The 25,661-nt window shown below is 34.6% G+C and overlaps 1 protein-coding gene across 3 annotated transcripts in view; it reads right to left on the bottom strand.

Annotated features, from left to right (window-relative positions):
• The window catches only part of DMXL1 (Dmx like 1), a 134,796-nt gene that overhangs the window by 39,413 nt on the left and 69,722 nt on the right, over nt 1-25,661 (bottom strand). For 2 of the 3 annotated variants that reach the window (XM_027604872.2, XM_027604873.2), the window contains exons 27-34: nt 24,906-25,033; nt 24,136-24,384; nt 16,166-16,344; nt 11,262-11,392; nt 8,718-8,803; nt 7,365-7,566; nt 6,241-6,358; nt 2,429-2,491 (exon numbers count right to left, since the gene is read on the bottom strand). In XM_027604872.2, coding sequence (XP_027460673.2) covers nt 2,429-2,491; nt 6,241-6,358; nt 7,365-7,566; nt 8,718-8,803; nt 11,262-11,392; nt 16,166-16,344; nt 24,136-24,384; nt 24,906-25,033 — 1,156 coding nt within the window. The remainder of the gene's footprint in view (nt 1-2,428; nt 2,492-6,240; nt 6,359-7,364; nt 7,567-8,717; nt 8,804-11,261; nt 11,393-16,165; nt 16,345-24,135; nt 24,385-24,905; nt 25,034-25,661) is intronic. The other variant, XM_027604874.2, reaches the window with a different exon arrangement.

Genomic DNA, 25,661 nt, shown 5'->3' with positions numbered 1-25,661 from the left:
AATCTTCACCAATTGTAAAATTAAAACTAGAGCAAAGCAGGAGAAAATCTTTGTGACTTTTAGGTTAGGCAAAGATTTCTTAGATATGACACCAAAAAGGATGTCCATACACAGAACAAATTTTGATGAGATCCAACTGATCCATTAAAAACTTCTCCGTTTAGGGCGTCTCGTGGCTTAGAAGTTAAGAGTCTGCCTTCGGCTCAAGGTCATGGGAATCGAGCCCCACATCAGGCTCCCTGCTCAGCGGGAAGCCTGTTTCTCCCTCTCCCACTCCCCCTGCTTGTGTTCCCTCTCTTGCTGTGTCTCTGTCAAATAAATAAAGTCGTTAAAAAAAAAAAAAAACTCAGTTTAAAACAAATTGTAAAGGAAATAAAAAGACATGCAATAGAGTAGAACAGCCAATAGCCAATCAGCTATGACTTATATTTATAAAGAACTGTTAAAACTCTATTAAGAAAACAACCCAAAGAAAGACACATTTCAAGACTTCAACCAAAAAGTTATACGAATGATAAACAAGCACATGAGAAGATGCTCAATGCAAATTAAAACCACTACACACCTACTGGAATGGCTAAAATAAAAAGGCTGAGCATGCCAGGTATTGGTGAGAAGGTAAAGCAACTGAGATTCCATGCATTGCTGCTGGGGGTGTAAAATGGTACCACCACCTTGGAAAACACTTGAGTTTCTTAAAAAGTTAACCACACACCTACACTGTAATCTGGCCATTCCACTCCTAAGCATTTGCACAAGACAAATGAAAGCCCATGCCCATACACAGAAACTTGTGTATGACTATTCTGAGCATTCTTATTTGAAATAGTTCTGAAATGGGAAGAGCTCAAGTGTTCACTAACAGGTACAAAAATAAACAAATTATGGTGCAGTGATACAATGAATACACCTCAGCGATAAAAAGCAATGAATTACTGAAATACCCAATATGGAGGAATCTCAAAATAATTATGCTAGGGGGAAAAAAAGGACATATTATATGATTCCATTTACATAAAATACTAGAAAATGCAAACTAATCTATAACATGAGGAAGTAGACTGGTAGCTACCTGTAGAACAAGAGGGCAGAGGTGGGAGGAAAGGAGGAAGAGGGAGATTATATATAATATATATATTATATATATATGTATATTCGTTTTCTCAAGTGTGGTGATGGCTTAACCAGGGTATACATATGCCAAGACCAGTCAAACTATACTTAAATAAATATGTGCAGTTGTTTTAACTCAGGTATACCTAATAAACCTGTTTAAAACAAATTGTAGCAGACCCTTGGAAAATTCTGACCAAAAATAGTTATGATGTTAACTCACCAAACAGAATGACTATCTTTTAAAGTACTGTGATTACTATAGAAATACCACATTCTGATTATTAACATCTTATAAATAGTGTGAAAAGAAAAATCTTTGGATGAGAATTCATGATAATGTACAGACTAGTAATTAACTTAGGCAAGGAATTACTGTTAACTGATAAAAAGTTTCAACTATATTCTTTCAAAACTCCCAAAGGCTGGTAGACACTTCCAAAGTATGAACTGCATAAACGTATTCTGCCAAAGTCTGAGTTATAATACACACTTGACAGCTAATCAGTCTTTTTTATTAATTGTATAGAATTATTTTTCCTATTTTTACCAAAAGGTTTTCTTTGAGAAAGAATTAACAGTGGGAATTAGTAGCCTTAAAAAAATCTTCTGAGAAATTTTTCCCCTAAAAATTACTTTGTTGAGAGAAACTTAAAATCGGAATAAGAAACAGATTAGTTAAATATCAACTTAATAAAAATCATATTTGAATGTATGATCATAGAACATTTGGGAGGTATTTCATGATTATACAAATTCCTATAATTTTTGCTCTTCATCTCAAGTGTTAGGAGAAATTGCTACACACAAGGCAATTTGCTATATGCTATTCCTACCAGAAAAATAATTACATAACATGTACTTATACAGGTGCACATGTTGTAACATGTACATATTATGTACATGTTATGTAACGTATGTACAATGTTACATAACAGTATTTGATATATTTTAAGGAATTAACATCACAGGAGAAAATGTTAACTTCAAAAGTAACACTTGCAAAAATAGAACAATACGACTATAATTCTATAATGGCTACTGTAATTACATTTTATTAAGAACTTCAGTTGTATTTACTCAGAAAAATCTGTAGCCAAAACAGGTTACATTCAACTCCCTTTAAAACTGCATTCTCTTATTAACAAAACATAAACCATTTTTATGATTGCATATTTAAGTTGTTGAAACCTAGTACTTTGAGGGAACAATAATTTAATTGCTTTGGAAACAAAGCCCAGTTCAAAACTAAAACACAATTTGTTTTTCTTGTTAAAGAATGCAATTTCTAATTCAGTTGAATGATATTTTGTACCTTATTGATGTTTGGCTCCTCCATCATAGAATTTTTGATGGTTTCACAGTTGTCCTCTAATGACTTCATCAAGAAAGAATAACCACATGACAAAGAGTAAAGACGAGATATAACATGCAAAATACTGGGGATTTTTTTTAAATTATATTTTCAACCGAATTTACCAGAAAATAACACTGGACTGAGTTATTATTTTTTAAATATCATACATCTTAAAAGGAGCATGTGTGGGGGTGCATGGTGAGGGGCTGGGGAAAACGTAATCCCTCAGAACTCATTAACCACCACCGTAAATTTTATCTCACCTCCCAAGAAATTTTAACCAACTTAACTTATTTTAAAATGCTGACATTCAAGCAAAATTGAGCCGAGAGTTCTGGATATTACAAATTTCAGAGCTACTGGTGCCACAGTACTCTCACCTAAAAGTAAAAGTCAAATTGTTCTTCTCCATACATACTACTATGCCTGGTCTCCATCATGATATCTCACTCCTCAGAAAACCTCCTGATTAGAAAATTTAGAATTCTAGGTTTCTAATTCTTTCTCTTTTTTAGCCAGAAATAGTCAATAAACTGCTTGAAGGCACACATCTTTCTTAAAAGGGGATATTAGCATTTGTTAAAGAAGTGGTTCAAGACCTTCAGTTCGCAGAAAATGAAAGAAAACAGAAATATTAAGTAGGGGACAAAGATGATAGCTGTCAAGTATTTTTTTCTGGTTGGAAACCATTCAGATATAGTTTATTTGCAGCTATCTGTACTTAATTTCAAAATAAATATAAACTGGAAAGACCTTCTATGTTAAAAATGCAGTATATAAAAAGAAAAGATCTGAGGATACACGAGGATTTTAAATTTTAACATCAGATGGAGAAAATTTCATTTTCCAACGTGTAAGGAGTAAGAAGCAGCAGCAGTCTCAGAATCCTCCCATCCAAAACACAGGGCCTGTCTAGTACCCACTTCCTAAACACCTGGAAGGTCACAGTGACTTGGACTCAAGCTACTTAAGTACAACCATCATTTTATAAAAAAAAAGAGATGGAAGGTAATTTTGTTAATACCAAAAATAAGCTAGTCAACTGTCCAGTAAAGATTAAATAATATTATACTAATTCTATGAAGTTACTATTCAATTCCATCCAATCTGATTCACCATATAAATTTTTCATTTCCATATTCCCTTTATCAAAATATCACTATTTTTAAGAACATCACCATCAAGGGGCGCCTGGGTGCCTCAGTCACTAAGCGTCTGCCTTCGGCTCAGGTCATGATCCCAGGGTCCTGGGATCCAGCCCCGCATCGGGCTCCCTGCTCAGCGGGAAGCCTGCTTCTCCCTCTCCCACTCCCCCCTGCTTGTGTTCCCTCCCTAGCTGTGTCTCTCTGTCAAATAAATAAATAAAATCTTTACCAAAAAAAAGGAATATCACCATCAAGAATAAAACAATAAAAAACAAAAAATAAATTTTTAAAAAAGAATAAAATAAAGTGGTAAAAATTAATTTCTAGTAACTACCATTAATCATGTCAGGTTTTAAGTAAGTTAGATCTACTGGTCAGAACATTGCAGATTAAGGGATATTATACTCATTTTGCAGATAAAATTCAGATAAGATACTCAGCTTACTGATAATTATAAAGCTTTTAGTCCAACGTCCATAAGCATGCTTTTGATTAAAATAACAACGCAAAAATAACTTCAAAATTTTCTTAAGGTATCACAACTCCTAAGAAAACTAAAAATAAAATAGCAAAGGAATTAAAAAGGTGACTTATACTCATTTACCTGCTATCCTTCCTTATGCATTCTGGCTTGCTCAGGCTACTCTCTTACCTTATGATTCCGCTAGACAATCTAGTGGTGTAACAGCTTTTTATTTTGTTTGAGAACTATTTAATTTCCCAAATACAATGACTACAACAGCAGTAGAGAAATGTTTTCATTTTTACACCTATATTAATCAAATATGGCCTTGTTTTTTAAAAAATGATTTTGGGGGCGCCTGGGTGGCTCAGTCGTTAAGCGTCTGCCTTTGGCTCAGGTCATGATCCCAGGGTCCTGGGATCGAGTCCCGCATCGGCTCCCTGCTCGGCAGGAAGCCTGCTTCTCCCTCTCCCACTCCCCCTGCTTGTGTTCCCTCTCTCGCTGTGTCTCTCTGTCAAATAAATAAAAAAAATCTTTTAAAATAAATAAATAAATGATTTTGTACTTGAAATTATCATGCCAACTTTCATATTCATATTATAAGCTACATCAGAAAAACAAAGAAATAACAGTATATAAATATTTATATACTTATAATTAAACATACTTTTTATACAGAATAATGTAGCAGGGTTTTGTAAATTATTGTCAAGAATGCTTTAACTTGTTATACATTATTTTAGGCAAAGATATATTTAAAATAAAATAAACATTACCTTACCAGTAAATATACCCTAATTAATTAGTTTCTGATCTAGTACATTTTTAGTTTTATTTATCCCAACATTTTCTTGAACTGTTTAATTCATACACTCAATATTTAACATATATCTTACATAAGGTAAAATAAAAATACTTCATTTATATTCTATCTATTTTATCTATTGTTGGCTTAGTTTTCAATGTTATACTAAGGTACATAAGTCAGAAGTTTTCTAAGTTAGACAAAAATTATGTCTGTTTCCTGGCTTGGCTCATTCAAATATATAATCTGGCAAAAACTAAATAACAGTGCATGCAGTTGCCTCTTATAAAACAGTGTTTAAACTGAAAGGCAATGAGATCTATGTAATCTTTCCTTTTTTTCATTAAGGTTATATGCCATCTTGCTTTTTGCTAACTTGTCTATTAAGAAGCCATTCTGATACATAAACTTGTTGAGTCACTAAGTTGTACAAGTGAAACTAATGTAACATTGTATGTCAACTGTACTCAAAAAATATTTTAAAAAAAAGAATGAAATTAGGAAAAAGAAGCCATTCCATTTCCTTATTTCTCCAAGTGAAATACCTTCTTGTTTTCCCTCCCACTTCAAAAACCATGCAAAGTTTGCCTGAAGCCTAGTTCAATGCTTCTCAAAATGTGATCCACAGACCAGCTGCCAGTCTTGAAACTTTGTTACTAGTCCATGAGGACATAAGGAATTAGTACCATCACTAAGTCCACTACTGAGTTTACCTGATATTTTTTAATAGCAATACTGTCACAAAAAAAGAAGTAATATGTTAATTTACATTCAGGTGCAAGTTCCCCATTATCATCAAAATCGAAGTTTTTAAAGCACTGAACTAAATGAGAAAAATAATCATTATAATGATAGTATCAAAGTATAATCAACAAGAGTATACTTATAAATTGTGCTTACAAAATTTCATTAAGAAGCATAATCAAAAGAATAAAAAGAAAATGTACATATTTGAAATTTTTTCTCAGTATACCAACCTAGTTTCAATTAAACTTCTAAGATAAACTTCTTTTAACTATCATATGAAAATCATGGGAAATTTCTACTTTGCCTCTTAGATAGGCAATCATGACAACTCAAAATATAGCAAACAAGATGTAGAATCTTCACTCAAACAATATCTTTTTTGGGGGGAAAAAGAGTTCTAAATACATCTTAGTTACTTTAAAACTTGATTTAGGATAATACTGACCCTCTCTCCTTGTCAGTCCCTTTTTCCATCTACTAACTGCATAATAAGTGTTTATGATATAAAAGTGAGTTTTTTAAAAGTCTGTAAAATGCAACGTTTTTTATGGTTACATAATACAAAAGACTTCAGTAATAATAGAGTAAAAAGGTTTTAACTTATACAGACCTCATTAAGACATCTTTTCTTTGTGAATATATTTCTGATAAAGGTTTCCTGAATTTCTTCCTGCTTCACCAAGTACTGCCAAAGTCTCTTCACAGACAGTGCCAGATGGTGTTTGGATCTACAGAGACAGGATATTTAATTATACACTTTGAAGATTTCTGATTAACTTGGCCACATTTCCTTGGTGCTCTATGAACGTTTATAATAATAAATTAACCAGAATCAGACCATATCACTGAGGGTAGCAGTCTGCAAATTTTTTCTTAAAAAACCAGATAGTAAATATTTTAGGCTTTGTGGGCTGTCTTTAAACCACTCAACTCAGTCACTGATAGGAAAGCACCCAGAGGAAATATTAAAATGAAAGGGTATGGCTGTGATCCAATAAAACTTTATTTACACTGCAGGAGGATGGGTGGATGTGCTGTCAGGGCTGCAGTTTGCGACCCCTAGAAACATAGTATCTACCAAAAATAGATCTCTCCTAGAAGAGATCTAGAAGCAGAGCTACTCAAAGGGTCCATGGACTCTGTTACTGATGCTCACTAAAGAACTTGTGAAATAATGTAAATCAACTACGTCACTAAACCACTAAGTACACTGTTTATTATAAATTCAGTTAACATTTTGCAGCAAAACTTTATTGATGAAGAAAGCACTGCATCCATTTACCTTTTGGTGCAAATGCTTCATCTCCTCATGAACGATAAAACAGCTTGCTAACTAAGTATTTTGAACAGCACTGTTCCAGAGTGGGTGGAAGTAAACTATGGCCCACAGGTCAAATTCAGCCTGCGTTTCATTTTTGGGGGAAAATAAAGTTTATTGGATCACAGCCATGTCCATTTGTTTACTCATTGTCTATAGTTGCTTTCACTCTACAATGGCAGTTTAATAGCAGAAACAAGGATTATAGGGCCCACGAAGCCTAAAATATTTACTATCTGGACCTTTGCAGGAAATGTTTGCTAAGCCTACAATATATATCAAACAAAGACACAGATATGAGGCAAGAACCGCAAAGGAAACACAGAAGGCCTTAAATTTTTTTTTAAAGTACTAATTAATAACATACTGATTTAGTAAAACTCTGACTTAAAAACAGTATCCACAGGACAACCTACTTGAAAGGAGTGTTTGTAGGTTCCAGCAAAGCTTTATGGCGGAGAATTGCAGGACCTGCAGACAAACTCTCTTCAGAGGTATGACTTGCAATATAGTTTTGAGGCGGCCCACCATGGATTTCGAGTCGTCGGAGAAGAACTTGCTCCCAACACTGAAGAGTTTTTAGAACAGCATGACAAAGTGGTGAGCTAACTGGAAGCTCTAAAAAGAGAAAATAAAGATGACCCACTTTTGTCTTCTTCAGTAAAATGCTACAGTCGATTGTAAGAATGACTGACATAGACACTTTGGCAGAGGATATGTGCAAGAGAGTGGGGAGAGACCTCCAGAGGATTTTTAAAAAAAAAAAGATGTAATAAATCTCTATTTCAACATAATTAGGTGGCCCAGAACAATAGAAAAAAAGAGTAACCTGAGTTGAAATTATATCACAGTTTTACTATTACAACTTGGAATAATATTTATGACTTACGATGTAAAGTAATGCTATATCAATTACTGCTTTTGGCTTTAATTTCACATGAAAAAATATACCTGAATATTATGAAAATATGTTGAGAGGAAAAATAATTGCTTTAAATCTTTGCATCAGCCCAATTTCTATGTGGTATGTAACTAAAATTTGCTTAGAAAATGAAAATACATAAAAGTTAAAAAAAAGTTAAATAACACTTAACATGAAATTCAGCACTTTCTAGTTCTGTATACTTTCATTCTCCTGATTCCTCACTCCACTTTCAACTTTTAGCTATTTTTGCTATTCACCTCCAAAAATCTAAATAATATGCCTATACTGTGAATTCTGGATTTTTCAATTTTAGAAATGAGGTACTCATTTATTACTATGTTATAGAATATGAGAATAAACTACTCTCTCCATCATTCCAACATAGCCACATAATAATTTTTGGTTAAATTGGTGTTTCTGTGTTTACCTTGTTATTTATATTTATAAACACAGATCATAGCTGGACCATGTGGTATACTATCACACCCCTTTCTTTCTGTACAATCTTTTCTTCCTCTGGAGTTAATCACTAAGTTTTGACATTTGCTTAGTTTTCTATGTGTCTACTGTTATTAAATCCCCCAACACCTCCACTAGAGGTATAAATAAAGTCTCAAATACAATCAATCACGTAAGGTCCACATCCCCTGCTTTCTTGGACATTGTCCTCCTAATGGCACCTAACAGTATGATAGACACATTTACAGATGGCTGGTCTGGTTAAAAGAAACCTATCTTCTACAAGAGGAAGTTACTAAAGTTTTTCTTGACTATTTGAAAAAAAAATGCTGAACAGTAATTCAAAAGCAATGGGAATATTAGATCATGTTAAGATATTCATTACCTGCAAGATCATGACCTGCAAAGGGATAGAACGTCTTCAAATTGTTGAGCACTAACTGCACCATTGCCAAGCGCATCAATGACCAACTAAAAATAAAACAACAGTAGGTCTGTTAAAAATTCACTTAGGGTTTTAGAAGAGTACACCACTCTTGAATCAAACAATTTCACTATCAAAAATCTGCTCTGCAGATATACTTCCAGAAAAACAAAACAATATATGCATGCAGTTACTCATGTCAGCCTTACCTATGAGAGCAAAAGAGCAGAAACAACCAATTATCTGCCAGGAGAGTACTGGCTGAAACACTGTGGTTTGGAATCACAGAATATTAAGGAAGCCATAAAAAAAGAATGTAGAAGAATCTTGAAGTGTTAGTATGACGTGAACTCCAGCATGTATTAATCAAATTATAGAACATTATATATACTATGCAACTACTACCTTCCATGTAAGAAAGCAGAGAAAAAAAGATTTTACACACCTACAAACACACTTATTTTTGCAAACAGAAGGATAAAACAGAAACTAATAAAAATGGGTATACGTAGAGGGTGCAGAGAAGAAATGGGTGGAAGACAGAAATGTGAGACTTCCAATTTCACATTTTTATATAGTTTTGCTTTTTTTTATTAAAAAAAGAAATTTCAACTTCTCTTTTAAAGTGAAACACATTTATTTCTTAGAGTATTGGCTTTTTATTACTTTAAATTGTATATATAGAGTTTACCACCTTAACTATTTTTAAGTGTACAGTTCAGTGGCATTAAGTATATTCAACCATCACCACCATCTATTTCTAGAACTTTTTTCATCTTGCAAAACTGGAACTATCCCCATTAAGCAATAATTCCCCATTTCCCCCTTCTCCTAGCCCCTGGCAACCACCATTGTACCTTCTGTCTCTGAACTTGACTACTCTACGCACCTCGTATGTGGAATTATTCACCACTGCAATGGTATTTGTCTATTTGGAACTGGTTATTTCACTTAGCATAATGTCCTCAAGGTTCATCCACTTTGTAACATGTGTCAGAATTTCCATCCTTTTTTTAGATTGGATACTATTCCATTACATGAATATGCCACATTTTGTTTATGCATTCATCTGTCAACAGACACTTGGTGCTTTTACCCCTTGGCTATTATGCTGTTATGAACATGGTTTCTACAAATACCGATCCCATTTTTTTTAGCATATGCACTGCTGAAGTGAGCACGGTTTGTACAAATACCTCTTCAAGACCCTGCTTTTAATTCTTTTGGGTATATACTCAGAAGTGAAATTGCTGGATCATATGGTAATTCTATTTTTAATTTCCTCACTACCATAATGTTTTCCACAGTGGCTGCACCATTTCACATTCCCACCAACAGTGCACAAGGGTTCCAATTTCTCCACATTCTTGCCAACACTGTTGTCTTCCAGTTTTTGGATAGTAGTCATTCTAAGGGGCGTGAAGTGATCTCTCATTGTGGTTTCAAACTGCATTTCCCTAATGATTAATGACAGCATCTTTTCTTGTACTTATTGGCCATCTGTGTATCTTCTTTGGAAAAATATCTATTCAAGTCATTTGCCTGCTTTTTTAATTGGGTTTTTGGTTTTTGCTGTTATTAAGTTACAGAGTTTGAATGACTTTTGAGACATGTAAATAATTTATATATAACTAGGTCAACAGGAAAAAACCAACAATATACCAGTAAATAAAAATCTCCAAATATTTTTTCCATTCAATAAAGGAATATTTTTATTTCATTTTCGCTAATATACTACTTATTTCTTGTGGAAAATTTCTATTTTTCTATCATATCATTAACATACAATGTTTCAATAAAATATATACACCTTTCAGAGATATACAACGTATCAAAAGGACAAGATAATATCCTGTTACTCATACATAAGGATAAAGCAGCACTGGGGCTGAGGGTGAACATTTTGAATATTTATGATTTTTATAATATGTGGAAGCCATTTTTAAGACAGTAATCATTGACTTAGAGTATTAGTATTATACTGATCTTAGAGTATTACTATTATACTGAAAAGATATTATGTTTTCTAGACTAAAACAGTGGAGTTTGTTTATCTCAGGGAGCAAAGGCAAGGAAAAGTAGACAGCATTTGTGAGAACCGATTCACGGATAATAAAAAACTAACTGTGTAATTATTCTTAAAGAAAGGAATTTAACAATTTCATCTAAAGAAATCTGAGTTATAATGTGTGCTATAATTCAACAAGCTACCAATTTCATACGTGTTATTTTCAAAAATATGTATATAAACCAAGATGAATTTTGTTTTTAAAGATTTTATTTACTTATTTGACAGAGAGAGAGAGCACAAGCAGGGAGAGTGGCAGGCAGAGGGAGAGGGAGAAGCAGACTCTCCACTGAGCAGGGAGCCCGATGCGGGGCTCGATCCCAGGACCCTGAGATCATGACCTGAGCTGAAGGCAGATGCTTAACCGACTGAGCCACCCAGGCGCCCCAAGCCACGATGAATTTTTAAAAAGAAGCTTAAAATTAAATATTCCATACCTATATGAATTTGAATTAGAATGTTCTTGGAGATGGAAATCTGATGCTAAAACATCATCATCATCGTCATCACTTTCCAGACTCTCCTCTGAATCATATTCTGCTCTACTTTGGGAAGGGGGTAGAAAAGGCTAAAATAAAAAAGTTACAGAATTTATCATGCAATTCGCTGATTTAAAACATTCAATTACAGAGTCTAATATTAGCAATTTATCCCATTTTCAGATACTTCAATGTAAAAAAAAGTAAAGTAACCAGTATTTGGCTGCTTCTTTTTTGACATTCTATGCCTTCAACCTCACTTTACCCAATTCTCTTATTAATGCAGCCATTCAACAAAAAATTTATCAAGTATCAATGTGTCAAAAAGTATACTTGCCATATTTTCTTTTAAGTAGGCTCCACACCCAGTCTGGAGCCCAACCTGGGGCTTGAACTGACAACCTTGAGATCAAGACCTGAGCTCAAGAGTCAGATGCTTAGCCATCTGGGGGGCTCCAAACTAAAAAAATAGTTTATGTCTATTTTTAAGACATAAACACAGTCACTGCACTCAGAGAGCTTACATTTTCGTGGAAAAAAACAGGCAAATAACAGAAAACTAAACACAAACTGTATTTAGTTGGGCCATACAGAAGAGGACAGATGGGATTGAGAGCATTAACAAGAACTGACAAAAGCGGATCGTGAAAGAGGCCTCTCGGTAAAGCGGCACTTGAGACTGAAAGGACAAGAAGTAAGCCACAGAACGAGAGGGAAGAAAAGCATCTTAGGCAGTGGAAATCATAGCTGGGAAGGCGTTAATATGGGAAAGAGTGTGGTATGGAAAGTCAGGTGTGGCTGAAGCCCAGTATCGCAGGAGGCTAAGTGTTGGGATGAACACTGAAGACAGTGGCAGGAGACAGGTGTGGTAGGGTCTTTGTCGGTCACAGTAAAGAGGGTAATGGAAAGCCACTAGTGAGTTTTAAGTGGAGGACAGGTATTGAGATTTACATCTTAAGAGTATGACTATGTCCACTCTCTTATGAGAGAAAAACTCAAATGGCAAGACTAGAAATGAGTAACTAAGTAAGGCAAGAGTTGACAGTCTGGATGAAACTGCTACAGAAACATAAAGATGGATGGAAATTCAGATGGACACACTCATGCTTCAGCAAGGCTTGACTTTAAATGGAACAGCTTTTTCTCTTCCTCATTCTTGAAGCCCCCCCACCCTTGACTTGTTTTTCTGTAGAATCCTTTGTTCCGGGAACTCAGTATCAATGTGGACATCTCGCTGACCTCAAAGTATACTCAGTCAAGAGACTCAGATGGCCAGCGCTAGTCGGACAGCACCTTGAAGACATGATGAAGAGCTGGAAGCTCATACCAGATTCCTATCTAAACCGCCCAGATCCTGTATTTTCCTCTAAAACTCCTGCACCCTTTTACCTCAGGCGAGTCTGCAATTTTGAAAGCACTGGCCAGCCATAGCCTCCTTTGCCTGGCAAAGCAATAAAACTATTGTTCTTCTTTATCCCCACACTCTGTCTTCGTGTTATATTTTGGCTGCAGAGCACAGAGACAGGTTTCCAACAACATGGATTTATGTGTTAGTGATGAAGAGGGAGAGAAATAACATACTGACAGTATATTTTGGGGAAGCACTGACAGATATGCTGATAAGTTTGGAGAGCAAGGGACAGAGAGGAAAAAGACTATTTTTGGTTTCTGGCTTAAGAAACCATTAGGATGAAGATGCCATTTACTAGTACGAGAGAACTTTGGTTATAAAAGGGAGGTGTTGGACAAAATAAATATCAAAAACCCAGATTTGAAGATCAAGATTCACAGGTCAAGTGGAAAAGGAAGAATAAAGAAAAGAGACTATGAAAGATAAATAGTAAGATTAGGGAAAAAAAAAAACTAGAGGAGAATGGCATTAAGAGAACAAGACAAAAAAGTATTTTCAAGGAGGAAATGGTCGCATGTGTTGAATATTGCTAAGAGTTCAAATGAGATGATGATGAAGTTTCAGTTATATGTGATGCCCCTTTGAATCTCAACAGCAGCTTCAGTGGGGTAGCTGTGTCAGAAGTCACACAGTGGCTAACTATGAAAGGAACCTAAGAGAACAGGGAAAAAAAAATGTGTGTATAGTTTTAAAAAGCTGAATGATAACAGGAAGCAGAGAAATGGAGTAATAGCTGGAAAAAGTTTTGGGATCAAAGCAGGCTTTGGAATGAGAGACAGCAGAGCACACTTTTGTCCTGATGGGAAGCAGTCAACAGAGAGTCAAAAGTAGAGAAGAAAAGCACAGTTGGGATTCAGAACAGAACTGAAGTCTCCGATAGGAAGGACCCTTCGTCCTTATTAACAGGAGGAATGAATATGATGGGAACAAATGTAGTTAGAGCTTCATGACAGGATGGTAAGAGTTTTAATACCTTATAGTTAAGAGCAAAGATGGAAGAGGTGATATGGGAAATCTGAAGTTATAAATCTTCAGTGTAGGGAAGCCCAGTAAAGACACATAGCAGGGATAGGAGAACTTTTGAAAGAGCTGAGAGAGAAGCTCCTAAGTTCTCTCACCAGAAAGCAACAGTAAAACTGCACAAAGTTGTAAAAAAGACCCATTTAAAGACACTGGAAATTGATCAATGCATACGACACACAGAGAAGCATTTATTCAAGAAAAATTGACTGGAATCCCTGGAGAAACAGTGAGAACATGGCATTTTGGTGGGGCCGCTGCTACCCTACCACGCCGCTCGGGCAGTCCGTGAGCAGGAAGAACTCTGCTGCCTGGCCAGAGGTGGATGACTTGATTAAAAATTCCAGGCTCAGTGGCACCATCAAAAACAACAGAGATCTCAGTACCAACTAGAAAAAGCTAACCTCTCAACTAGCCTGAGGCTGTGATATGAATTGGGACAAAGGCAGACCAGCCAGAAATTTAACAAGATCCAGGAACAAGAGATCTAAAGAAAGCCTTCCTCATCATGGATCCTCTATCATTTAAAACTGTGTTTCCAAAATGAAGATGACATAAAGATATTCCCATATCAGTAAGGGGCTCAATAAACATTTGTTGAATAAATGAATAACTCTGCAAAAGGCAATGAAGAACAAGGAGAGACAAATACCTGTCTTTACCCCGAGAAAAATACAAAAAAAAAAAAAAAAATTAAGCTACTGCTTAACATGTCTAAAGGATTGTTGTCAGCAGAAAATACTTAGCTATCAAATAGAAGAAAATAAAAAGAACATGCAGAAGTTGAGAATGTGAGGGACGTGGCTGATCACAGGAGAAGCAGAAGACACATACAGGCCATTTTTGCTTTGCATAGTAGCATAGGAACATGAAAACGACCAAGCAAGCTGAAACCATTGTGAAGCTATCTTAATAAACAAAGGAAAAACTACAAATATTCTGAGACTAGGAAAAATATTTTTCAAAACATTAAAACTCTTATGGTTGGCAATAAATGTATAGGGAAATGAAAAAACAGTAAAAATCATATTTATTTAGCACACTATAATTAAAATATTAGAAATATTGAGAATTCAAATGTTTTTTTTTTTAAAGATTTTATTTATTTATTTGAGAGAGAGAGAGAGAACAAGTGAGAGGCAGAGGGAAAGGCAGAGGGAGAAGCAGGCTCCCTGCTGAGCCGAAGGCAGACGCTTAAGGACTGAGCCACCCAGGCACCTGATCAAGTGTTTTATTTCTTTGTAAAAAATTCATCAAGAGTACTTGGAATAGTGCTTGCCTTCTTCTAACTCGTAATTTAGGATACAAAGCAAGCATCTTTTCTAATCCTTGGCAAACCACCATACTTGTTTCTAAGTTTGTATCAACTTCTAATATTTTATTCTTCATACTTTCAATGCTGTGAAATATTAGCCAGAGTTCCTTTAATGTGAAGTGGGTTTTTTTTTGCCAATTTCACTATCCCTACAACATCCTCATCCCTGTGTTACACTTTCCTCACCTTTGTTGACAAGTTAGCCCTCACTAAGTCCTCTGGTTGCACATCCAGAATCTGACAGCAATGTCAGTAGCCCCAATGTGAGCTATTTTTCCATAAACTTTGTTTACATTTTTTTTTTCATTTTTTATTTAAATTCTATTAGCTGACATACTGCTTACATTCGATCTGAATGTCACTTACACTGCTACCACTTGTCACTGTTTGGTAGCACTTCCACTTTTGTGAGCCAATTCCCTTTTCCCATTATCCTGTTTTGTAAAATGTCACTTGAGTTTGACACTTTGCTGTCTGTATACAAACTGAGTAACGGGTCCTAAATGATCAATCGCCAACAGACTCTGAAAGAACTGTTGTGACTGATCACTGCACATGAGGTGCATCTGCTATTTCCACAGTGACATGTGGATGGAAGAGCCAGCAGGGAAGTTCGTACTTGAGGTAATTCCTCACAGTTAATAGACTGTGGAAACTCTGAACCATGTTGTTGTGGGACTCGTTACTTCACTAAATGGCAGTAACTATAACATGTGCATATGAGAACCATGTAGGACCATCTGCAGTACAAAAAAGGAGCAAAAGCGGCAACGGCCCTGCGACTGCTAGTAGTCTGGATTCCTCAATTACCATCAAGTACCTTAGCACTACGGTATTAACCAATTTATCTTTTTATCTAAGAACTGTATTTTGTTTAAAATACAGAAATCATAACTTATCAAAGGACTGCCTTAAAAACCGGATGGAAAAGGCCAAATATTTTTGAGGTTTTTTTGTTTTGTTTTGTTTTGTTATGCAGCCTGACAAAATGAAATCTTTCTACACCAGAGTGGGAAAATACTTGGAAGCAGCAACAATCCACTTATTTTAAACATTTTCATTTCCATTTCATTGCAACACTATTCAAAGTGTTGTTCTAGGTGGCACTTTTATTACCTTGGCTATGAAATAGTCCCAGATACTGAGCTCTGGTGGAATGAACTTCTCTTGGACTGTCAGTGACTCCTGGTTGATTACTGATGAGGAAGAGGTCGGTGGGGCAGAATCTCTGCAAGAAATTTTTGATGGCCTAAAACGTTTGTTCTGTTTCTCTCCTTCTTCCACAAGCGAAGAAACTAATGAAAACAAAAAAGTATTATTAAAGTAAGTACTATTTCCATTGTACTAATTTCACCTATCTTTACATAAGATTTAAGGTTACAAATAAGCACAAACACAAAACTGAGATCATTACTACTATAGTAAGGTTTTAAAAAAATGAGTAGAAGTGAGACAAAAATCACTGTAAAACGCAATCTTTACTTTTATCTCAACTTATCCCGCATCTCTGATTGTTATGTGGGTAAAAGGATATAATACCTGCCTATAAATGAGTCCACAACTGAGCTAAGATCATGAAAGCAAATTATCTACATCCCTTTACTTTGAAGAATACCATGGAAAACAAAGAGTATCATGGGATGTCAATGTTAACTGAAGGCAACAACTCAACTTATGAGGTTCTTTAGTAATCCCTTGACCTTTTATCTACATACAAAACTGAATGTTTTCACTGAAAATAAATAAAAAATTCAAATATGTAACAACTGAATTAAAATGACTCAGACTTCTGGAAATGGCTTGCACATGGAATTTTCTGGTCAGTGGAATAATAAAGAGAGAGAAAATGCAATCTTTGTTGTTTTAACTTTTAAAACACTTAGTGGTTAGTATTCTCTTAGCATTTTACTTTAGAGTATTAAGGGCCTCAGGAAAGAAAAACAAGTTACACAAATATATAAATAACAAATATTAAGTCACAAGATGCAAGTCACCAGTACAGAACCAAGGCTGTCCCAAACAGAAGCCTATGTCTAATTGACAAGCAAACTACTCCGCAATAAGGCACACCAATATTCTCCTTCAATGGTTCCAGTGAGAACTGACTTACCTTTCAAAGGAATGAAAATATGTATCCTGTAATATAATTTTGTTTTATTGTTTGAAGCTACTCAGCTTGCATAAACAGCATGCTCATGCATTATATCAAGCTACAGCCAAGCTGAGTTTAACAGTGATTTAGTGATTTCAGAAAAAAAGGAAATTAAAATGGATAAAATTCTAAAACATTGCTTAGACGTGGTATGATTATTACATAACTCCCAAATGATTTTAAAAGGAACTTTCAGATTAAATGTGTTAAATTTCTGCCTTTTTTTAAAGATTTATTTATTTGAGAGAGAGCACATGCACAAGTGGGAGGGGGGCAGAGGGAGAGGAAGAAGCAGACTCCACACTGAGCAGGAGCCTGATGTGGGGCTGATCTCAAGACCCTGAAAACACGACCTGAGCCAAAACCAAGAGTCAGATGCTTAACTAACTGAGTCACTCAGGTACCCCAATTTTTTTTCTGTTTTTAAAAGCAACTGATAGTCAACAATCATGTTTCTAATATGCATACATTCATATTCATTCTAAAACTTAAACTGATTCTATCAAATTCTGATCAAGTAAAAAATTTAGAATATAAAGGTACTTTTTACCTTTCAAAAATTAATGCTGTGGTTTAAAATCAATCAATCATTTGACTTTAACATTACTATTTTGTTTTTTTTGTTTTTAGATTAGAAGGCATATGAACATGGGAGCTTAAAGGATCTCTGGAAAAACAAAACTTACAAACACTAAATGAATACATTTTTGCCAAAAGTTATATGATTAAAAAAAATCAGAGTTTTTAAACCAAAAACCTAAGAAGATTTTTTAAAAAGAGAAAAATTTACAAGTATAGTCAATGAACCCAGACACTGACATGAAAATAAGAAAAGTTACCACACTGGGGTAAATGTTTAAAATTACAGACTCAATACCAAAAATATAAAACTACTTATTAAAATACTTTTGATGAGCAAAGAAAAAAATGGCAAACAGTTTCACAGTACTGAATGTTCTATTACTTGAAATGCTATAAATAAAAGGACCTGAGTGATGCCTCCCAGCAAACAAGAAATAACCTGTAGCTTCTCATTAGTGTAGGTGCTTCTTCTTTTACCATAAATTACAGCAAGACTTAAGACAATTTTATGTTTAAATCACAGTGGGTTAGCATAGTCATGAAGGACCAATAGAGACTGCACAGTGGCTGAGGGCTCAACTGCTGATTTTTGAAAATGCTAATAATCAAATATCAAGAACCTCTGTCACTCTTTGGATAAAAACTGACTCTAGTGTTGCATTACTAAGGGGGTAAATGGCTACTTTACTAGTAATAGAAGGAAAAAACCAGTATTAGAGAGAATTGAAAAGGAACTTGGATACAGAGCTTAGAAATTATAAGGAACATAGAAAAGCTAGGAAGTGGGTAAAGAAAAACCAACATACCCACGGGTAAGAAAAGACAGAATCACTCACTAACACAAATTTCTTAGCTGCTTTGGATTCATACAAAGTACTTTTAAGAAGTACTTTTAAAGTCAAGATAGTGGACTTTCCCTCCATTTTAAGAACTTCTATCCTCACTCCTAGTACATTCTGCAGTGACTTCCTGGAACTATGGACGTGACTTCCTAAAGAACCAAAACAGAAATGGAGAAATGGTTAAGAGGCCACATCTAAAGAATGGGCAGAAGAGGTACAGAGGAGTAAGAAAGACAATGTTGCTTTTTATCATAAATTCTTCCGGACTACTGGATTTATTACCATGTACATATATTGTTTTGATTAAAATCAAAACAAGTGAACACTTTTTGAGTTTATAATTTTTATTTTTTTAAAAAGAATTTATTTGAGAGAAAGCACAAGTGAGCCTGAGTGGGGGGGGCAGAGGGAGAGGAAGAAGCAGACTCCCCACTGAGCGGGGAGTCTGACACGGGGCTTGATCCCAAGATCCCGAGATCATGACCTAAGCTGAAGGCAGGAGCTTAACCGACTGAGCCACACAGGTGCCCCAAGTTTATCATTTTAAATCAAACAAAATTAATATTCTAAACCTAGACTTAACTGTTATTTCTTTTAAAAAGTGACCTCAAAGTAACCAGCAGAATGATTTCATTCTCTGCTTCTCAATCTAAGGCACACTTATCACAAGACTATTCATGAGTGTGCCACAGAATACATGAAACTTCAGAGAGGACATTGTCCTGGACCTTCAAGTTTAGCTCCAAAATTTAGGGGGTGGGAGGAAGAAAGTAATTTAAATGATGATTTAAAATATTTTATTGGAAAGAAACAAAGATATGGAGAAGATAAAAGTCATGTAAGTTCAAGATAAAATAGATCCTGCATCTATTTCTTGTTTTTGGCAAGATAATTCAGCATAAGAGATTTCCTAAGAGGTATATATATTCACTCTCCTCTAGCAACCGCTTGAGGCAAAAAGTTTGAGAAGTACAAATATAGGCCAACACAAATTATATAAAAAAACAAATTCTCAAAATTTTATGTAAAACATGACTTTACAAGGAAACTTCAAAGATTCTTAAAAGGAAAAGACCAAAACAGATTCAAGAAGTAATACATTTAAGGTACTTCTTAATCTTCAAAGAATAAAATTAATGCAAAAAAAATGTCTGACAGGTGAAATTTTCCAATTTTAGAAAGACGGGCTCTCAAGGATTGGTAGGGCACAGTAGTACCTTGTACCTGCTTCATAAGTACCTATAAAAATGAAATGACGACTATCTTAGTAGAAAGTAGTGATTTGTCTCCAAATCACAGAGCAAGTAGTTTCCAAGATAGTTGGTGTTCACAGTGATTCACTAGAATACGGAAAGAAAATATTACAACTACTACTTAGATTTTTTAATAAGGAGAAGTGGGGAGAAGGAAGAAAAGAGAAACAGGGTAAGAATGGGAGAAGGAAAAGAAGAGAGGAGAGGTGGAGTGGAGGAAGGAACAAGAAAGGGGGTGGGACAAGGGGAGCAGAAATGGGAGGGGGGTGGTAAGGGGAAGAAGAAAATCTGTCAGTGTTTAATATCTGGATCACCAAGAGTACATGTATTTATAAATAAATACATACATACATACTGAGGATTTGCTCACGCATGTTTTGTGGATAGGTTTATATAATAAAAAATCTGGAGATAACAGTATTTTTCCATCACCCGGAAGACCACGGGTGTGCTTGTAAGATTTCATCTCCAGCTCAACAGACTTATTAAAAGTGAGAATGGAGTACATACATACAGTGAAATATTACTCAGCTGTACAAAGAAAACCCTATCATATGCCACAACATGGATGAACCTCAAGGACATTGTGCTAAGTGAAATAAGCCTGTCACAAAGGGACACATATGGTAGTTATGAAAGAGATGCTTTTTAATGAAAATTTATATCTGTCCCTCAAAAAAACATCTGCCCAAGGAGTCTAACAAAAGATGTATTCCCTTCTCTGGCAAAACTAGTTATTTTTTGGTTCAGTAGCCAGTTGAAATTGTTGGGCATATTCATCTGTATTATAAATAGCTGATTGTTTTCTATTGTAAAAATGCTGAAGTCTTACACTTTTTCTGGTCAAGAAATGTTGATATTTTATATATTTTGCTAAAGGAAGGAGAGCAATGACATGTATAATCGCTAAATACTGAATAGAAAACTTTTATTTTTTTATACAAGTTTTAGGGAAAAAGCAAAACATTTGGATTTTCCGATCCTTATCTACCATAAATAATCAAATGGCAAAAATATACTTTAAAATGTCTAAAACATCATGAGCAGTTAGAAAAAAAAAGATATGCTTACCACAAATAAAATACTCATTTTATATTTTATTCCTCAGTGTGGAGACATAAAAAATCATTACTATATATTTATCAAGATGAAGATGGAGGGCGCCTGGGTGGCTCAGTTGGTTAAGCGACTGCCTTCGGCTCAGGTCATGATCCTGGAGTCCCGGGATCGAGTCCCGCATCGGGCTCCCTGCTCAGCGGGGAGTCTGCTTTTCCCTCTGACCCTCTTCCCTTTCATGCTCTCTATCTCTCATTCTCTCTCTCTCAAATAAATAAATAAAATCTTGAAAAGAAAAAAAAGAAAAAAAACAATATTTGTTAAAAAAAAGATGAAGATGGAAAATTCAGTTCTCATACTGCAAATATTATGACAAAATACAATAAAAATTCTTCAATAAAAACACTGCTTTGCTTTATAATATGCAATAAAAAGCAAAGTATGGATTCCTAACCATCAGCAGAAAAAAAAAATTTTCCCAAACTTGCTATTGCTCACCTGATTGTCTATTTTAAAAATTAACCCTAATAACAAAATAGTTCTTAACTCCACGAAATGCCCCTGCACTAATTTTAGTTAGAAAAAATAAGTCCTTCATTAATATATGATGTGGAATTCACCAAGTTAAATTTGATTAAAAAATAAAGTTACTGATTACATTAACATTTTTGTTAAGAATTCTAACCTGCCAAACTGAAATCTAATAGAAATCATCTATTATTTTCTTACATTACAAGGCTTAGTCATATTTAAATTTTGTCACTAAAAATATTAGTATATTAAGTATATAAAAGACATGTAGAGAGAAATATAATTTAGTTCATGAGAATGATGTACTATATGTTGGCTAACTGAATTTAAATAAAAAAGAAAAAAGAAAAAAAAATTTAGTTCACGAGACCATCATTGCAAAGAAAACTGAAATGAGAATTTACACCAGAACAAGGAAAACAAATGGTGACTTTTAATTCCTCTTCTAGTACTAAGTTACATCTATGATTGATTCCACAGTTTCTGAGTTCTCAAAGACAGATGAGCATCACATAACCTGGATGTGGCCTTAACACTAAGTGAGCCACATGTTTTTTTTTTTTTAATTTTTTTATTATGTTATGTTAATCACCATACATCATTAGTTTTTGATGTAGTGTTCCATGATTCATTGTTTGTGTATAACACCCAATGCTCGATTCAATACGGGCCCTCTTTAATACCCATCACCAGGCTAACCCATTCCCCCACCCCCATCCCCTGGAAATCGGAGGGAGACATGCACCATAAGAGACTATGGACTCTGAGAAACAAACTGAGGGTTCTAGTGAACCATAAGTATTCTTTTTTTTTTTTTAAAGATTTTATCTATTTATTTGAGAGAGAGAGAATGAGAGATAGAGTACATGAGAGGGGGGAGGGTCAGAGGGAGAAGCAGACTCCCCGCTGAGCGGGGAGCCCGATGCGGGACTCGATCCCGGGACTCCAGGATCATGACCTGAGCCGAAGGCAGTCGCTTAACCAACTGAGCCACCCCAGGCGCCTGAACCATAAGTATTCTGTGTTACTTGCCACCAAGGGATTGAATGTACAGATGCAGGTAATTTTCAGTCACTTTGACTATTTAGGGTTCAGTAAGTGATGGAATACTGTTTATGATGATACCTATAAGATAATTTATGTAATGGTATTTGTGTGTTAGAAACAACTAAAACTGAGTGGCTCAACAAAGAACTCAGACTTTGAGTAAGGTTCTTTACACATCTGTACTCAGTAGAAATAGTTGGAATTGAGACATGGTGACCGGTAAGAATATTTTTAATTTTTTACAGGTATCTGGACATTCCACAGCAAGAATTTATCCCTTTTTAACATTTCATACTAACCACATCAAATTTTTAAATGATTTTCTCTTAGGACACATTAAAAACAGGGCCACAATTAGTTTACCCATTTTTTTAATGCTAATCTCAGTAGAGCTATAAATCTTACCCCCTCTTAAGACTTTGTAAGTTTTTCTTTAATTGAATTCAGTTATCTGAAGTTAAATATATATATTCCAAGGCAAACTTCATGAAAAGTTATAGTCTTTTTCTTTTTTTTTCATCCATATAAAAAATAAAGCACAGGAAATTACTCCTTAAAAATGAGAAGAGATGTCATAAAAATGAAGATTTTTTTTAAAAAAGATTATCACATATGGGCTAATAAATTACAAGAAGAAAATTTAACAGCTAGGTAGAAAGCATTATGAAGATTCTTTTCACATCAAGATATAATATATATAGTTTCAATATTAGAAAGTTTAGAAATAGGGATACACTTATTTAAAATATTCACTTTTCCTGGTGTTATGAACACTTAGAAATCCAAAACCCCTAATGGCCAGAATCATAGTATGCAAAACATAAAGCAGCCTCATTTGAAATGTTTTCCAGACATTTCAAGCCATAGTCTGATTTACCATGGTTAGCACTGACATTTATTCCTACACATTTAAAAAGATGTTAAGTCTAAGGAATAGAAAATCAAAGGAAAATAATTTAAAAGCAGAATAAAAAGCAGAGATGGTTTTCTGAAATGCTAATCATTGTTTTAAATCAAAAATATGGCTTGATTAAAGGAAATTTCTCAATTTTCTATTTCAAGAGCCATACAAAATAAAACAGGCCCAAGGTAACCCAACCCCTCCAAAACAACATAAAGCAAGCTGAGCCGTAAAAGCCTATTTCTAAAGCTAGTATCTTGCCTGCAAGACTGGGAGGGCTATGAGAACTGATGGTTGAAAGAGCTTTGGTAAAGCCCACACATTCCATGGAGAATACCACTACCTGGTGGGGGCTAGGCATAGCAAAGTGCCTTCCTGCCAAAGAAAGAAGAGAGAATCTGTATTTGGGATAGAACAAAGACCAGTGTTACAGTATATTTCAAAACAAATGATCATTTCAACAGCAAAAGATTTAAGAAAATTACATTAGATAGTTCTAATCACTGGTGCACGAGTGTCTTACAGTTTGAAAACTGCACCAGAAACTGGACACTGCATTTTCACCATAAAACCATTTGTTCATGCTTTAAGAAAATGGTCTGTAACAAAAACTTTCTGTGAATAAATTAAATGTAATTACACTTGACAAAGTTATCATTCAGACGAACAAATAAAGTTTCAGTCTTAAAAATAAATAAACAAACAAACATGAAAAAACTAACCAGGTAAAGCTTTTGAGTGTGTGTGTTCTTTGCTGGGAACATGTGCACCTCCACCAAACACAGCAGACCACATTTTTTCGTTCAGGGGATGGGCCACGATCCGAAACAGTTCATTACTAGAATGTGTTGCCAAGCCATGGATGAAGAGACTCAGATACACTGCTGTGAGAATCTCACAGAGCAAGACTGTAAGCCCTGACTGGGCTTCCTCGCCAGAAGAATTCAAAAGTCGAATCAGAGAAGTGATTCCTAGAACAAACAAACAACAGCTACCACTGACAATAAATCTTAAAAATAAAAAATTAACTACATTTTTAATTTTTGAAAAAACTTTATTAAACCAGGATTAAAGTTTTTTCTTCTCTAGATTCACAAACTAGAAGTTATTACAGTTAATGCACAAATACTGAGCTCTTTGTTCAATTTAGAGAAACAATGAAAATCTATCATCTAATACAAATCTGATAGATAAAATTTAATTCCCACAACAAATGTATTTCTATTATGACAAAAAATTATAACAAGTGATATAACAAAACATTTGAGTTATTTTAGTAAATGGTCAAGGAAATACCAATGTTAAATAACTGCGAAATTTACAATGAGTGGTAAGTACTGAAGTGGTATCAATTATAACAATATTTAACAGTGATTATCGTGCAGCAAAACCATACCAAATGTACTTTTTCCTCATCTGATTAAATTCAATAAGGCTAAGAAAAAACTCACATATATTTATTTACGTACATATATACATAAATTCTTTGTACCTGGCCATTGTGCTGGTGATGTATTAGGAGTTATTGCTTCATCTAAGCTTCCTGTTTTCAAAGAATGTCGATGGGGAAGCAGGACTGTCTGATACATCATTCCAGTAAACTGATTTGTTTGAAATGAACTAAGAAAAGAAGACATTTAAGTAAGAATAATCTGCAACAATAACCACATAAGAAAACAATAATAAAAATATAATGATCTAAAATGAATTTCACATGTAATATTTCCATGTTTTAGATCTAACTTCTGGGTATCTTAAAATTCAAATTTTTATTAGTTATACTGCTACTACTGATCTAAGTAGTGCTCTCTATAGTCTGGTGATACAATAAAACCAAGTATCCTTTAAGTGTAAACATGCCAACTTTCTAAATTAAAATACATGTGATAGGTTGTAAGTATATTTATTTAATGCAAGAAATAGAATACATACAAATGAGAAAACTCACTATTGACCACAAACAGCAAGCTATTCTATCAAAGTTCAAAACAAGGTTATCTGGTTGAAAACAAAGTCAGTTTAGGTTCAGCTTGATATTTAATGGCTGTCAACCCCCCATCAGGATAGGTTACATCAGGTATATATACAAGGTACCAGGGATATAATGAAAAATGTGGTTTCTATATCAATGAAATTTATAGTCTGGTGGAAGAATCAGACACAAATAATTTCATTATACCGCTTCCTTTCTTTTCTTTTTTTTTTTTTTGAGAGAGAGAGAGAGAGAGGGAGAGAGCAGGGGAGGGGG

Source organism: Zalophus californianus, chromosome 5, assembly GCF_009762305.2.
Source record: "Zalophus californianus isolate mZalCal1 chromosome 5, mZalCal1.pri.v2, whole genome shotgun sequence".
NCBI classification, from domain to species: Eukaryota; Metazoa; Chordata; class Mammalia; order Carnivora; family Otariidae; genus Zalophus; species Zalophus californianus.
Note: the sequence above shows the minus strand (reverse complement) of the source record. Positions and strands in the feature narration are given on the sequence as shown.